The 17,726-nt window shown below is 36.5% G+C and overlaps 1 protein-coding gene across 5 annotated transcripts in view; it reads left to right on the top strand.

Annotated features, from left to right (window-relative positions):
• PTPRF (protein tyrosine phosphatase receptor type F) overlaps positions 1-4,710 on the top strand; it is a 609,016-nt gene extending 604,306 nt beyond the window's left edge. For all 5 annotated transcript variants that reach the window (XM_058175103.1, XM_058175102.1, XM_058175100.1 and 2 more), the window contains one exon: positions 3,123-4,710. In XM_058175103.1, the coding sequence (XP_058031086.1) occupies positions 3,123-3,191 (69 nt within the window). In that variant the 3' untranslated portion in view covers positions 3,192-4,710. The remainder of the gene's footprint in view (positions 1-3,122) is intronic.
• Positions 4,711-17,726: the final 13,016 nt, after the last annotated feature.

Below are 17,726 nucleotides of genomic sequence, written 5' to 3'. Positions count from 1 at the left end.
TGGAAAATAGGACAAATATATAATTTGATTTTACTAATTTTAAATTTAATTACAATTAATAATGCAGTTATTTTTCAGTCAGGTAAGTAATAGTTCCTATCATTCTAAAACTACAATTATGTAATACTTAGAGGGCATTATGTCACCCAAAGTCCACTAGAATTGGATTTAAATTTAAATAAATAAAATACCCAAAGTTTTTAGGGATTACATCAGAGGTGGGTTTCAGCAGGTTCTGACCAATTCTAGAGAACGGGTAGTGGAAATTTTGAGTAGTTCAGAGAACCAGTAGTAAAAATTTTGACTGGCCCCGCCCCCATCTATTTTCTGCCTCTGGAATCCCAGCTGATCAGAAGGATTTTGCAGTAACCTTCCCCTGGAGTGGGGTGAGAATGGAGATTTTACAGTATCCTTCCCATACCACACCCACCAAGCCACACCCACAAGCCATGCCATGCCCACCAAGCCACGCCCACAGAACTAACCGCTTGGTCTAAAAATTGGCAGCTCCAAATTTCAACCAGCAAATGCTCAGTCTTACATATAGGAAAAAAGAACCCTAAAACTAAGTACATACTAGATGGACATTACCTTACAGACGACCCCCATCCCGTTAAAGACCTTGGAGTTTTCATGTCAAATGATCTAAGTGCCAAAGCCCACTGCAACTACATAGCAAAAAAAGCTCTAAGAGTTGTAAACCTAATTTTGCGTAGCTTCTTTTCCAAAAACACCACACTACTAACCAGAGCATATAAAACATTTGCTAGACCAATTCTAGAATACAATACAATTGAACGTGTCCAGAAATATTATACAAGAAGAGTTCTCCATTCCTCTGAAAACAACAAAATACCTTATCCCACCAGACTTGAAATCCTAGGCTTAGAAAACTTGGAACTCCGTCGCCTTCGACAAGACCTAAGTTTAACTCACAGAATCATCTATTGTAATGTCCTTCCTGTCAAAGACTACTTCAGCTTTAATTGCAATAATACAAGGGCAACCAATAGATTTAAACTTAATGTAAACCGCTTTAATCTAGATTGCAGAAAATATGACTTCTGCAACAGAATCATCAGTGCTTGGAATACTTTACCTGACTCTGTGGTCTCTTCCCATAATCCTAAAAGCTTTAACCAAAAACTTTCTACTATTGACCTCACCCCATTCCTAAGAGGACCATAAGGGGCGTGCATAAGCGCACAAACGTGCCTACCGTTCCTGTCCTATTGTTTTTCTTTTCTTCTTCCTATATATGTTTATATGTGTATATACTATATAATCTTTTTGTATGATGTTGTGACAAAATAAATAAATAAAATAAACTGGTAGTAAAAAAAATGGAAACCCACCATTGGATCACATGATATGTTACCAGATAGTGCCTGCTTCAAAGTAAGTTTCTTCATATTCTGCACAAGACTGGGAAAAGATGTTGCTGTTGTAAGATGTTAATTAACTTAATGAAATCATTTTTTAAAGAATCACCATCTTTTTCTTAATCTTGTGCTTGAAAAAAGGGTACTTTAATAAATAGCGGAACATTCTTTCCAACTCTCTTTTGAAGCTTTCACAAATCCCAAACTGACTTCATAATCTGCAGAAACTGGAACAAGAGGTACAAATGGAATTTTTTTTAAAAAACAGCTCCAGCAGATATTTAGAAAGGCTCAACCAGCCATCTGTAAGTTCATCTTGAAAAGCAACCTGAATACCATTGCATTGTGAATAATTTAATGATATCCAATCAGCCTGCCAGACCTAAAGGACAGCTGGAGACTCAGAAACCAGTCAAGTGCTTTGCCCCTTTACAGGACAACAGCAAGAGAAGCCAGTATTTAATCCAGAAAGACTAAACTGTTTTTGTAAAACAGTTGCCTCTGATCCACACATCTTATTCTCAACTGCTACTCTTGATATTGATGTCAAGACAATCTTTCCTTTTCAATGAGTTGGATGGGAGAGAATAGATCTTCCAGTCTATATTTTATACCTATAACAACTAAGTACCAAAAAAGTACTGTAATTTAATAGTAAACAAATTTTAATGAGAGGTAAGTGTAAACCCAGCCACAAATTCTGCATAATTGAGTTTTCTATATATCAAAACAACCAGTTGCTTGCCATTAAACCTACAGATTCTACTGAGAATTAGCTCCCACCATAGTCTTATTGCTTGGCACTTTGAAGTGTGATATAGAAAAGAAATGAGTCTGATATTTCTTTTCATTTGGTATAAGATCTAGCATCTGCTTGGTACTAGTTAGTCACCTCCTGTATTATTTATGTATGTATGTATGTATGTATGTATGTATGTATGTATGTATGTATGTATGTACCTAGTTAGTTACAGCACTTATATGGCCACCTATCTCATCCAATGACTCTAGGTGACTTACAGAAATCCATAGAATTTAGTTAAAACATAACTCCCCCCCCAGGCACAAGACCAAACATCCTTAAACTCAACCTTCTCATCTTGGCCCAATGTTTCGGGAGACAGTTCTTCACCATCTCCTGAAGACTAAAAGATTAGGTCTTTCTCAATCTCCAGTGGGAGGTTGTTCCAAAGGATTAAAGTGGCCATCAAAGAGGTATGCCTCCAAAGTCCATCAGATAGCAATATTTAAGGGATGAGACATGGAGCACACCCACCCATCCTAATCTAGGTTGAAGGGCAGGTACCTTAGGGAGAGACAGTTCCACCTGTGCCATGTAAGGCTTTAAAAATTATAAACAGCATCTCGACTTGTACCCAGAAAGCAACTGAAAACCTGTGCAGATCACACAACAATGTTACTTGAGTGAACCACAGAATACCCATAATTGCACTTCCTTCGGGACTAGTTGCAGCTTCTGGATGGTCTTCAAGGCCAGCCCCATGTAAGCACATTGCAGTAATCCAAGTGGAAGGTGATTAAGGCATAGGTGACTGTGAGCAGGGCCCCCCCAGTCCGGAAATGGACACAATTGTATCAGGTTGAAGTGCAGAGCAAAACCTGTAATATGAAATGCAGAGCAAGACCGCCTATTCTTAATTTCTGAACTATGATGTAATAGAACAGTTGACAGCTACCTTTGCAACTTAGCACTGATTTTTATCTTTCTCCCTTTTCCAGGACCAGTATCAGCTGTGTTATCGGGCTGCTCTGGAGTATCTTGGCAGCTTTGATCACTATGCAACGTAACTAATGCTTTCAACAAGTTGCAGCAGGAATGTCTAAGTGCAGAGACGGGTTCTTCCCAGCCAGCCACCCATTTGTTAGTCCTTCTGTGCAGATGCTGCTGTTGCGGCAACAGCCTCCCCATGACCAACCAGTTTTGACCACAGTATTTAGGTACATTGCCACCATGCTAAAAATGGGACCATCTTCTCACATTTCCAAGCACCAGATGGATTTACGTTAATACCTACACTCCTTTTCCTCCTCCTCCTCCTCCTCCTCCCTCCACCATCCCGATAACATTTCATGGTGAGGGTCACTAGGTGGAAGGGACAGAATTTTTTATATATGTAAAATAGTTAACTAGCCTTTTATATCTTTTCTTTTTTAAAAAATTCTTTTGCAAGTCTTAATGTTTTGCTCAGGCAAAACAGGAGAATAGAGGTGGTGGGGTTTGAATTTTCCTTTGCTTTCCCCTCTCCCCCCCCCCCTTTATGTTGTCTCAACCATAGTGGCGCTGCCCATTTTCGGGCACTCCCAGGTTAATATTAGCACCTGGCTCATAGCTCTGGGATCCTCCAACTCCGTCTTCAGTCCTTTGTAGAATACCGTAATCATTTCCACAGAGTTGGAGCCAACCTAATGATTACTTCCAAAGTCTTTTTTTCCATAGGCTTGTCTATCAGATGGGGCTCTAGCAGCTAGATCAGATGCTTGATCCTATTGACATGTGTCCAGTGACCTCATATATTTCAACAGATTCCATATAAACTTTCTAATGGAAAGAGAGACCCACTGCCCTCAGAGCTTGTCTTGTTGAGATGGGAGGAAATGTGGCATTGTTGCCAAACAGTCAAGTTCTAAAAAGGGACCTCACCATAACATTCCTTTATTTAGTCCTTTTTGTGCCAATAGCATCCTGAAGTGTGGTTACATAGAAAATGTGGCCAACAAAGTGTATCAGAGTACTTTCCAAGGTAAAAGAGCACAACTCTGGAAGGCCAGCCTTCCTGCACAAATAGCTCCCAAATGGGGGTGCCTTGGATATAGGAGGGGGAGAAGGATTGGGGGTTTTCAAGTAAGGAAATCACTTCTTAGAGGCTGGGTTTGGGTCTAAATCTTGCTATCCTGTAATCATTTAAAAGTCATTAGAATGCTGTTATTTTCAACAATGTAAAAGATGGTTTAATTAACCAATGTGGCAAGACTACTGGAATTAATTTAATGGTACTATATATTATTCCTCTTTATTAACTTACACTTGCACTAAAGGCAGGACGATTACAGCCTTCTCCCAGGTGCATAGCTCTAAAAATAAAGGTGGTGGAAAGGTCTCTAACTGTATTATCCAATGTATCCAAACTGCATTGAAATCAACAATCCTGGGTGGTGATGTTGGAGAGAACATTCATTTTTACCTTGTGATAGCATAGTGCTGTAGGGGTCACTGTTGTATACAGTCTGTTTTCTATTTGTTAATAAAGTTCTACAGCATCATTGCATAATTCTTGATGTTAATAAATTTGAATAATCAGGTTTCCTACATATTTGTTATGCTGTCTTTTATTTGGTACATAAAGTAAGTAAGTAAAAAGATAAAACTCTCAGGAAGGAGCCCTCCAAAGCTGTAGTTGTGGTAGAATTAATTGGACCTGTTCTTACAGTACAAAGAGGAAATTGGAACAAAAAAGAAGCATTCTTATTGATTGGGCTGTTCCCAGGGGGAAAAAAATCCTTTGTCTCTCCCAGGCAAAATCCTTTATATATCTATTAACTTATCACTACGTTGTTAATCAATACATATCACTTAAATGCACAGAATCCATGCACAGTTGAGGAACTTTTTCAATAAAACCCAATCTAAGAAGTGAGCTGAATACAGAGGAGTTGGGACATTCAAATGCCACAAGAATCCACCAACACTGCAAAAATACCAAATTGAAACAGATTTGTTATGCTTGCAAGATTTCTAAAAAAGCTACTTAATGATTTTGAGACTTGAGTAGTTAAGTACTTAATTTCCTTATTGTTATATTTATGTAGTTGCCCTAGATTTGCTTTAGCAGGCAGATGTACTTTAAATACATTTTTCTTCCCCATTAGCATTCATAATTACTAGTGCCAACTTCAATCAGAATTTATAATCCTGAAATTTATGAAATAAATCTATATTGTTTAGATTCTGAGCATTTACAGAATTTATTTTTCAAATCCCGGTATAGCCCTGATTAGCCCTCTCCCCCTACCCCCCAAATATAGAATAAAGTTATAAAGATTAGAGGCTCCTGAATCCCAGGGTTACGTTTAACTTTCAAAATTACAAATCCTGAGAATCAGATTACCACCTACACTATAAAAGGTGAACTGCATTCATCCTTTGGAATGTGCTTCACTGGGAAGCGCTATTAACACTGCTTTTGATCTCTTTTCAAGGTCTATCTTTAATATACTAGAATCTATCATTTCTCTTAGTTCAAAGACCATACAAGTCTTTACACAGCTTGTCAAGTATTATCTACCAAAAGTGGGTGGGGCTGAAATTGTTGCCTCCACCCACTCAAGAAGGACAAAAAGGGTGCCTAGTTTAAATCAATGGTTTTGATCTGACTTTTGAAGTTTCCTTTTGATTTGCTGTTTTGTAAATAATTCTGAGAAGTTGTATCCTTTAAAACAGTATATAAATGTTTTTTTAAACCAAAGGGAGAAACTTAATTCTTTTCAGAATTTGATTTTTCTTTCTTTTTTTTAAAAAGTTTTTATTAAGCATTTTTACCTTTAAAAACAGGGGGAAAACCAAAAAAGACACAATAAAAAAACAAGACAAACGTAACAATATATACTATTTTTACAGCCTTCTGTATCAGCATGTATATTCTGCTTTTATGTTCAACTCTTCTACTTTATATTTCTATCTTTTATAACAACTTTGATAATGCTTACCACCACACTATAGACATATATTTACATTATACTTATTTACATAGTCAGTAATTTAACATTAAAAATAGTTAGTAGCCTTTTTTATTTAGTCGATATTGAAAGTTTCCTATTTCTTATTTTGGTTTCTGTTTTCTAGCCACTCATACATTTTATTCCACACTTCATAGTAACCCGAATCTTCTTTTCTTTTGTTTCCATAGTCATTTTATCCATTTCTGCACATTCAAGAATTTTTCTAAACACTCTTTCCTCTGCTGGTAGGTTAATCTGTTTCCACAATTGTGCAAGAGTAATCCCAGCTGCTGTTAATATGTGCAGTATTATATATTGCAAATCTTTCTCTATTTTTGGATCTATTATTCCTAATAGGAACAGCTCCGGTTTTAAATTCTATCTTTTGTAATGTAATTTTTTCCAACCGTCTCTTAATTTTACACCAGAATTTTTTTACCTTGGGGCACATCCACCAAATATGTTCTTAATTTATGGCCACATCTCCAACATTTGGGTGAAAAATTTGGAAACATTTTGGCCAATCTCGCTGGAGTCAAATGCCATCTAAAGAACATTTGTAAAGATTTTCTTTGTATGCTACCGCCATTGTAAATTTCTAATTTCTTTCCCATAATTTATCCCATTTTTCTAATTCTATATTCTGTCCAAAATTTCTAGCCCAACTAATTATCGTTTCTTTTACTGTTTCGTCTTCCATTCTATATCTTAAGAGAAAATTGTAAATTTTTGTAATCATTCCCCCCACCCCACCCCGATCCTAATAATAATTTGTCCAATTCCAATTGTTCCCTATATATGCCATATTGTTCATGGTCTTTTTTAAATCTAGTTTTAATTTGCAGATAAAGCCACCATTCCAAATTTAGTCCTTGCATTTTCAAATCTTGAACTGATTTTAATTCTCCTTTTTCGTCAAATAATTCTGCATAGCTCACCATTTTGCTCCAATCTGTTGTGTTTGGGTGTATCATTGCTACCATAGTTGATAACCAAATTGGGACTTTCCTATGATTATTCTTTTTGATTTTTCCCAGACTTTTAGCAGAGCATCTCTTAATATGTGTCTCTGGAAATATGTGTGGTATTTATTCTTTCCCTCCCAGAGGAAGCCGTGCCAGCCAAGTAGAAGATCATGGCCTTCTATCGTTAATATTCATTTGTTTTTTAGTTGAATCCAATCTTTGAGCCATGTCAACACTGCTACCTGACAATAAAGCTCCCAGAAACCCCTGTTTCTGCTATCTTGTAATAATTGGAATTTGATACGTGGTTTTTTCCCTGACCAAATGAATTTCGATGCCATTTTTTTAATTGTTCAAAAAAAAATTCTAATTGTATCAGTACTGTTTCAAAAAGCTAAAGTAATTTGGGTAATAAATTCATTTTAATTGTTGAAATTCTGCCAATTAACAATATTTGTAATTTAGTCCAATTTTCAAAATCTTTTTGTATTTGTTGTAGAAGTATATTATAATTGTCTTTTTTAATCGTAGTGCACTTTGCTGATAGCCATATTCCTAAATATTTAATTTTTTAACTCTCGAGATTCCCAATTTCTCCTCTAGTTCTTCATTCTGTCTGTTCGTTAGATTTTTAGTCAATATTCTAGTTTTCTCTTTATTTATTTTGAGCCCTGCCACTTTGATTTATATCTTGTAGTAATAATTGTCCAGATTCTAAAGGTTCCTCAATAATAAATGCCAAATCATCTGCAAATGCCTGGACTTTATATTCCTGTGATTTAATTTTTAATCCCTTTATTTCCAAATTATCTCTAATTTGTGACATTAATGTTTCCACTGAGAGAATGAATAACAGAGGAGATAAAGGGCATCCCTGTCTTACTCCTTTAGCTATATTGAAGCTTTCTGTTTGTTCACCATTTAATACTATTTTTGCTCTCTGGTTAAAATATATTGCTCTGATCATTTTGGTAAAGTTTTCTCCAAAGTTCATTGCTATTAGTTGATTTATCATAAAGTCTCAACTTAGGTTATCAAAAGCTTTCTGTGCGTCCAGGAATATCAAAGCTGCCTGTTTTTTCAGTATTGCTTTTGGGAATAAGTGTTATCAAAGCCTCCATCCAGGATTTTGGTATCTTAGCATGTTCTAATACTTCATTATATGTTTCTAATAATAAATTTTCTAATGGTTTCTGAAATTCCTTATAGAATTCTGCTGAAAATCCATCCGGGCCTGGGGTTTTGTTATTTTTTTGTTTTTGGATTGCCCTCTTTAGTTCAAACATCGTTATCCTCTTGTTCAATACATCTTTTGTTAAATCCAGTAGGATTGGGAGGTTCCTCTCTTGTAGGTATCTCTTAATAGTCTTTTCTTCTATTTTTTATACAGAGTTTGGAAATAGCTTATTTATTTATTTATTTATTTATTAGATTTCTAGACCGCCCTTCTCCCGAAGACTCAGGGCAGTGTACAGCCTTATTAAAACACATAGGTACACAATAAATTTAAAATACATTTAAAATGAAATATTTAACCGGCCAATTTAAAACTAAAAACGGTCAAACGACCGATATAAAACCCTAAACTATAAAATTATAAATAAATTAATACAGTTTAAAATTCAATTAAAATTAAGTTCAACTAAAATATCAAATTAAAATAATATTTAGGCTAGTCTCGCCCGATTGAATAGCAGAGTCTTCAGTTTCTTCAGTCACAGCTTACTGCTGTGGTTTTTTTTTTTTTTTCATTCTGGAAGTGTATTGTCCCTTCTTCATCTTCTAGTTGCTGTATTAATTTCTTTTTTCTTTTTTTAGTTTGTAGGCTAACCATCTTCCCCATTTATTAGCATTTTCAAAATAATTTTGTCTAATTGATCTGATTTTTGAGCCACTTCTTCCTGAGTAATTAGGTGTAATTTATGTTTAATTATTTTTCTTCTTTGATTTCCTGATTTCGGGGTTCTTTCTGTAGTTTTGATTCTAATTTTTCCAATTTCCCCTGGAACTCTGTCTATTTTTTCTTTTTATTTCTATTTCTTTGTATTATATATACTATAGATATACCCCTCACATTGGCTTTAATTGTATCCCATAGATTTTGGGGTGGTCATTTGTTCATTCCAATTTTCCTATAAGAACAACACTAATTCTTTTTTTTACATATTGGATATAGTTCTTTTCTTTCACCACCCCCTGGTTCATGGTCCCTCTCCCTTTCCTCCTTACTTCTCCTTTCCACTTAATTATTAACAGATTGTGGTCCATCCAGGTATTATTTGCAATTTCTGTTTCTGCTATATCTTTTGCTGTTTCTGGGTCCATCCACACTATGTCAATCTTGGACCATTAATTGTGGGAGTTAGAAAAGAAGGTATATTGATTCTTATGTGGATTAATTTCTCTCCATACATCTTTTAAATTTAATTATTGGACCATTTCAAAAAATGCAGTTGGTAATGTTCTCCTTTCATAATTTTTTCCCTTCCTGTTTTATAATTTTTCTTTGAATCTACCACTGTGTTAAAATCTCCTAATATGCAAATATTATCCAATTCTAATTCTACTAATTAGTAGTTTACTATAATACTCTTTCTGATTTGTATTTGGAGCATAGATAGCTGCAATTAATACTCTTTTTTGTTTTATAAGGACTTCTATCAATAATGTTCTTCCCTTTTTATCTGCGTACACTTCCTTGGACTTTAGCCATTCCTTTACATATACTGCGATTCCCCTTTTCTTAGATTCAGCCAAAGCTAGATACAATTTTTCTAATTTGTGGGCTTCCAAAATACCCCTTTTTTCTTTCTGTATATGCACCAATATGTCTTGCTGTTTCTCCTTTTTTTTTGTTTCCTCACCATACAATCAAGCCGTCACATATCTAGCCATAACAGCTGGTCTCTTCCGCACTGGATTTCGGGGTTTCCACCCTCTGTGGCAAGGGATCGCCCTTCTCCCCACCACCTCTGAGTTATCCTTTCTCTATCGCTGTCCTCTCCAAGATACAACTTTACCATTACCGGCTTCCAAACACGAAAAATTGGGCAAAAAAGAACGGAGTCCCATTCCCCTGCACTGCACCACTGTGACATCACCCTGGAAGTCTCCTGGAATTTGATTTTTCAAGCAGCTTTGTGTCCTAACAGTATTTCAGCAATATTTCCTAACCTCCTTTCTAGTAAACTAGTTCAACAGATCCAGCTCACTATGATCAGACTTTTTGCAAAAACTAGCTATATTTCTTTCACCATTGTTTTTCTTGTTCAGTTTATATTTTTATTTCTTTGTATCTCACTTTTTTGTTTTCCCAGGGTTCTGAGTAAAGTGATTAAAACTAAAAATGTTATTTCATACATATTGAACTGATTCAATACTGGCTTGAATCAGTTATGACAACCATTCTTCTAGCATTTTGAAGGCTAGCAACATTTTTACAAAACTATTTGTGAATCACAATCCCCTTCATCAGACAAAGTCTTGTGAATAAAGAAGCACTGCATAAACATAGAGCTAAGGTGAGAGAGCAAAGTGAAAGAGAAATGGAGAATGATGAAAGAAAGATGAGAAAGGTTTCCATGCATAAAATAAGCATCAGATAAACTCCTATTTGATACATAGTTAACATCGCTTTGTTTGATCTGTGGAGAAATTGCATCAAAACTATTAATTCCGGCTCACTTGTTTTATGGCAAAATTAATCACCATAACTTCTCAAGAATTGCTATTGAAATTTGAGATAAAGTGGTCTAGGAACTTTTGAAATGTTCTCCCAATAGCTTTGGGCTATTGCCTTTCCTGATTTATGTCCCTTCCTTTTGCATAAATATTAAGTAGCGTACAGGGCCAGATCATAGGTTGGAGAATGAGCAAATATTTATGTCTCTGAAAGTAGCATTATTTGGTCCTAGATATTGACAGCATAGACCCAAAGGAAGGATTGGCATTTGGCTCAGCCACAAGGTTTGGGTGTCATGCCTGTATAAATGTAGCATGTGATATTTTCATTTGCTAATAGCTGTTTAGAAGCAAAGACTACATTGCTTTGTTGTTGCTAGGAATATCTAGCAACAACTGTGCAACTATGTAATCTCTCACAGGACTAAACTGCTTGCATCTGATTAAATAGACCATACCACAAAGTTTATGCAAAAATAAATTGGTTAATTTTTGAAGTGTCACAAAACACTTGTTGCAGAAATATCTAAATAAGCTATTTTTCTGAAAACTAATTATAACCCTTTTTTTCTTTACTCTTTTACTATAATTTACGTTGGAGCTTCTTCACTTGACACAGAATGTTTGCATAGGAGGTTTTATTACATTTTTCAATGGAAAACACAATTGAAAAGGCTGTCACCAAGATGGAGGTTATGTTGTGAGGATCTATCCTCAACTATTAGTAAGCAGAATATTTCAGAGCCAGAGCAAGCAGAGTGTGTATTTAAGCCCTAAAGTAATTTTTTTAAAAGATGGATGACTTATTATCTAGCATAATTTTTACAGAGGTCAATACACAAGCACACTGCATACATAATAATAGAAGTATGCTGAAGAAACAAAATACTTCGCAGATCAGTTTTCCACTCTGTAAAATGTAAAATAAAATGCCATAGTTGTGCAGCACTTTAGGATTGATTTCAAAATAGTGTTTCAATATCTCAGCATCTGTTTACAGCTCTCTGAAGCAGCCACATCTTTTTTTCAGAACTGATGATCTCCCTTTTGCACCAATGCAAAAGAAGAAGCAGCTTTGTTAAAGAGTCTGAAGCTACATTGATTTGCACAAACCAAGGCACCACTCCAGGGTAGACCAGGAAATGTTGCACGGCACTATCGAATGCCAAGCAATATAAGCAGTGAGCAATGACTTCGCTAGTAGCCAGCAGCATTGTATTTGTTATGCCTGCTGTTTTATTTATAGAACTGGCAGGGGCAAAACTGTCAACAATAATGGCATCAGGGTCTTGACATTCTTGTAGCTTGTGGGTCTGTTGATAAAATATTTGTCTTCATCTAGATACAGAAGTTATTTTCTGGGAGGTGGGTTTTCTCAAAAGGTTAAAAAGCAAATGGCAAAGTGTCACTCATCTACCAGGCCATAGTCCAAAATTTCATAAGGTCAACTGAATTTTACATATTCAGCATTTGCTACTTAGAAATACCCTTTCTTGCTTCCAGGTTGTTCAGTCAGATAGTAGTGCAAAATGAATAAAAGTTACCTTCCTGGTTTTCCTGCTAAGACCCATCAATAAAGGAGAAACCAATACTATTTTTTGGAAATAAATAAATAAAGAACTATCAGCTGCATATCCGTCTGTATGCGGATTCATCATAGTATAGGAGGGTTTCTCCTAAAATCTACCACCATTTCTACTGTTTTGAGTGTATTTAGTTCAAGATTGTTCTGGTTGCAACACAAGGCTAGTTCAACATCCCATCTGTATGCAGATTCATTGTTGTCTTGAATGAGACCATCACTCTTGTATCATCTGCAAACTTCAGTACTTTAACAGAGGGATCTTTTGAGATGCAGTCATTGGTATAGAGAGAGAAGTGGAGAGAGCACACACCCTTTGGGGGGGGGCTTCCTGTGCTAATTGTACAGGTATCAGATGTGTTTTTGCCTAGCTTCATCAGCTGCTTCCTGTCTGATAGGAAGCTTATCCATTTACAAGTGTGGTCAGGTACAGCTAGCTGATTTAGTTTAGTTAAAAGAATATCTGGAATGATAGTATTGTTTATTATTATTATTATTATTATTATTATTATTATTATTATTATTAATTTATTGTGGCTATTTAATAATAGCCACAATAATAAATAATTAGCATGCTTTATTTGAAATTTAATATCTAGTTGTACACTGGATATAAAAAGGGCTTTCCTGTTAATTTTGATCCTTTTCTTATGAGCACCACATTGAGGTATGTAATGAGGTGGCTGCATTTGGCATAATGCCCACTCCACTACTTCTGCAAAGATGAAGATTTGGGGCATGTATTATTATGCCAATACCAGAAAGATGTATTTTCTTCTACAATGGATAAGAATTTTAGTTTTGTGCTCCTTGCACATTCCTCTCATCCTAGTAAACAATACAATAGACAATAGTTTATTTGGAAATTCAAAGTGATGCCTGACAACCTATCCTCTTGCTTACTAAAACAGCAAATGAAAGGTCAAATATGTGTAGGGGGAGCTTCATTTGGGACTTTTCCACAAATAGTAGAAGCTAGCAACCATAATTCAGAAATGCATTGCACGAAAAAGATGAACCATCCTCCTACGCTAGAAAAGTTTTGAAACTGGTCCCTGAACAAAGCATGGGGCATGTGTAATGCTGTAACATGCAAGGTGATAGCATCCCTCCTTGACAAAATCTAAAGTTTGGTAAGAAGAATTTAGCTATATTTAGATATTCCAGGAACTAAGAGGAACAAAGATTCATTCTCTCACTTACTGGTAATATGAGGAATGGACCTACCTACCAGAAGAGCTTCATCTCTTATATTTTCCAGAGGTTCCTCATGACCTAGTTCTATCAGCAGGCCTGGGAACTCTGGGAATTGGTGAAATATTGAGATGGATCCTCTAATTAACATCTGTCCTTTGTCCAATCAGTTTTTTATTCTGTTTTAGTTCTGTGCTTTTTTATAATTTTAAAGTTTTTAACATTAATATCAGTTTTTATATATTGTTTTGAATTTTGTTGTATGCTGCTCAAAGTCATTTGATTGTGAAATAGGCAGCTCTATAAATACAAAGAATGAATAAATAAACAGCTTATAGAAAAGCACTTAAACTTATATACCACTTCATAATGCTTTACAGCACCCTCCAAGGGGAGGAGTTTCCCATTGTTATGGTGTTCTGCAAAGCAGCTAGAACCTGGTTTTTCCAGAGGGCCTTTGCCATCAATCTGATATTTAGATTTATGTATAGATATTGTTTTCTTTTATTATTGTTATTATTTATTATATAGACTATAAACTATCTAGAATCCAAATGAATTGAGATGATACTTAAAGTACACATGTAAAATAACACTCAAAAATCATTTGACAGCCAAACTAAAGCAATAGTCACATAGCCAAGGAATAGTACATGTGAATGTGTGAAATTTCATATACTGTATTGTAGATGAAATCTAACAGGAAGTGGAAATAAGCAGTTGTGGATCATTAAGCTGCTGAGGGAAGGATGGGGAGAAACAGGCTCAAGCTCAATCCCTCCAAGACGGAGTGGCTGTGGATGCCGGCATCCCGGTACAGCCAGCTGAGTCCGCGGCTGACTGTCGGGAGCGAGTCATTGGCCCCGATGGAGAGGGTGCGCAATTTGGGCGTTCTCCTGGATGCACGGCTGTCTTTTGAAGATCATTTGACGGCCGTCTCCAGGAGAGCTTTCCACCAGGTTCGCCTGGTGCGCCAGTTGCGCCCCTTTCTAGACCGGGATGCCTTGTGCACAGTCACTCACGCCCTTGTGACGTCTCGTCTGGACTACTGCAATGCTCTCTACATGGGGCTCCCCTTGAAGGGCATCCGGAGGCTGCAGTTGGTCCAGAATGCAGCTGCTGGTGATAGAGGAGCCCTCGTGGCTCCCAGTGACACCTATCCTCGCAGGCTGCACTGCCTACCTGTGGCCTTCCGGGTGCGCTTCAAGGTATTGGTGAACGTCTTTAAAGCGCTCCATGGCATAGGGCCGGGTTACTTACGGGACCGCCTGCTGCTACCGAATACCTCTCACCGACCCGTGCGCTCTCACAGAGAGGGACTCCTCAGGGTGCCGTCGGCGCGACAGTGTCGTCTGGCGGCACCCCGGGGAAGGGCCTTCTCTGTGGGCGCTCCCGCCTCTGGAGCGAACTCCCCAGGACTTCGTCAACTTCCGGACCTCCGAACCTTTCGCATGAGCTCAAAACTCACTTATTTATTTGCGCTGGACTGGGTTAGCTTTTTATGGGTTTTTAATTGGGTTTTATCGATGGGTTTTTAATGGGTTTTTAATGGGTTTTATTATTTGCTAAATTTTAATTGCGGCCAAATTGAATAAGTTTTTTAGTGGTATTTTAATAGTATTTATTTTGTAATAGGAATGTTTATTTTATCTGGCTGTAAACCGCCCTGAGTCCTTCGGGAGAAGGGCGGTATAAAAATTTAAATAATAAATAAATAAATAAATAAAAATAAGGAAAGGATTTTATCCTTTTGTTCCTGCCTACGTTTTGTGCTAATCTGCCTCAGAATTTCCACAGTCTTTGCTACTGGAAGAAAATTTCCCATTTCCATATGATTATTTCAGTAACAGCCAAAGCCATCACTGTTTCCTTTGTAAAGGCAGCCCTTTAATTTAGAACTACTGCAGCCTCATCTACTGCTGTTCAATTTTCTACTAGTTCTACCACAATGGTGGGTCTTTGACCTCTCCTCTTCCCTTTCACTGTAGACTTTTAGTTCACTGGACCACTTTATTTTCTGCACCGCATATAAGAAACATGCCCTTTGTTCTGTGAAATATTTGCAGTAATTTCAGTAGTATGGGGGTTTGGGGGAATGACCTCAAGCAGAATGAGGTAATTTTTGTACACCATTAGGATAGAACGTTATTGTTATTCAGGCTGTAGAAATGCTGCAGCCATTAAAGGCTCATGCACAGAGTGGCGTCCAAAACAATCAACTAGCTTGTGATTCCAATCAACTCTCCATATATATTTTTTTAGGAAAACATAAAATAAAAGAGACATCATTCTAACATGCTAATTAAACACTCAGCGGACAAATAAAAATGAGGCCAAACAGTGATAGCTAATATGCCAGTCACACATGATTTCCTGGTTGAATACTGAAGCAACCAAGAGCCAAATAAACATATCTGAATGCCTACTGTGCTAATATACGTACGTCTATTAAATGTAGGGTACCTGTTGGGGGCAGCAATGGAACAAGTAGTAGTTTCATAAAGGTCCAAAGAGAAGGAGATGATACATGTTATACAACTCAATAAGTTTCATTATACTTAAACATGAGACTTGTTCTCTCCACAAATTTGGCACAAGTATAATCCAATGAGCTTATATTTTCGGGCAAAGAAGGATGCCATTCTGAAGATTTGCCAAAGCAACAGCTGACCCTGTGTAATACGGAAAAAAAAGTGTGTGAATGCAATGTTCTTCATTCTGCTGTTCTCTGCGTTTTTGCAGTAAGTTCCTCCTGATTTCAAGAAGAAAATCTAAATGATAGCAATCAATACAGTAAGTGACCATTCAGCATATAACAAATATAATTAATAAATAGGTAAATATAGTCAAAAATGCTTACTGGTGGTTTTGAGCATACAATTGCAGCCTGGAGCATTAACTGATGAAGTTTCTGATTGCAGCATTAACTGATGAAGTTTCTGAACTATTTGCAATTACTTAATTATATTCCCATATGAGTAAAGAGCACTTAACCAGTGCTATGATGATTCCTGGGAAGTAATTCCTGTCCTTTGTGAGAAAAAATGGCTTTTGGGTCTGAACTGGATATTCCTCCTGTTCAAGGAAGGCACCAAATCCAGCTGAGGTTCCTTTTTTGGAGAAACAGGAAGAAAACAACCATTGCTAATTCCTTCTCCTGTACCCCTATCTTGTTGCTACTCCAGAAAATCTCCCAGGCAGGCTCGTCATAAAGCTGGAAGGCTGTACAGGAAGGATCCCAAACCAGCCTCCAGTTCAAGCAAAGCAGTGCTAAATCCTACCCTTCTTCTATCTTGCTACTTGGGGAAAAATCCTAAATTCTTTTACTCAAGTAATTGAACTGATTGCATGTTAACATCTGTAGCTATAATCTCCAATTTTGGTAATCTTTGGAAAGCCAGTTTGGTCTAGTGACACCGGGCTAGAAACCAGGCTCCTGTGAATTCTAGTCACATCTTAGACATGAAAACTGGCAGAGTGATTTTGGGGCAGCCCCTCTCCCTCAACCCAATCCACCTGACAAGATTGTCAAATAGGAGGAAGGAGTATTGGGCATGTTTGCTGCCTTAAGTTATTTATACAAATAATAAAGGAGGAATAAAAATAATAAATCTCATCACAACAAAGGGAACTAGGGCTGTTCTTGGGAAACTCCAAGCAATCTCACAAGGTACCCAATAACTATCATTTCAGATTAAAATTCCAATAAAAATGTTAACTAATAACTAAAAGAAGTAAGAAATCAGGGTGTGCCTCAGGACATTCTAAAGTGGTGGTTTTCAAAATGTGGCCCCAAATTCCTGGGGTTCCCCAAGACTCTCTAAGGGAACTGCAAAATCAAAATCATTTTGACAGTCCATTTTGAAAAATAATACAATAATAAAATCCCATCAAACAATAATGAGAAGCAGTAGTAGTGAATACATCAATACATCAATTTTAATTTTAAATTAAATATTGATAAATAGAAGTATTGATAAGTATGTTTTGATAAGTATTTACATATAAATATGTCATACAAAGCCATAAAAACAAAAGCTGCTTTGCATTCCTCCATAATTTTTAAAGGGTTTCTGAGAGAAAAAAGGGCTAAGAAACACGGCTCTAAAGAAATCCTAAAGAAAGAAAATTTAAACTGAATCCCATAGATCATGTTTTACCAAAAAAAAAAAAGTTTAAATTTTC

Source organism: Ahaetulla prasina, chromosome 3, assembly GCF_028640845.1.
Source record: "Ahaetulla prasina isolate Xishuangbanna chromosome 3, ASM2864084v1, whole genome shotgun sequence".
Lineage (NCBI taxonomy): Eukaryota > Metazoa > Chordata > Lepidosauria > Squamata > Colubridae > Ahaetulla > Ahaetulla prasina.
Note: the sequence above shows the minus strand (reverse complement) of the source record. Positions and strands in the feature narration are given on the sequence as shown.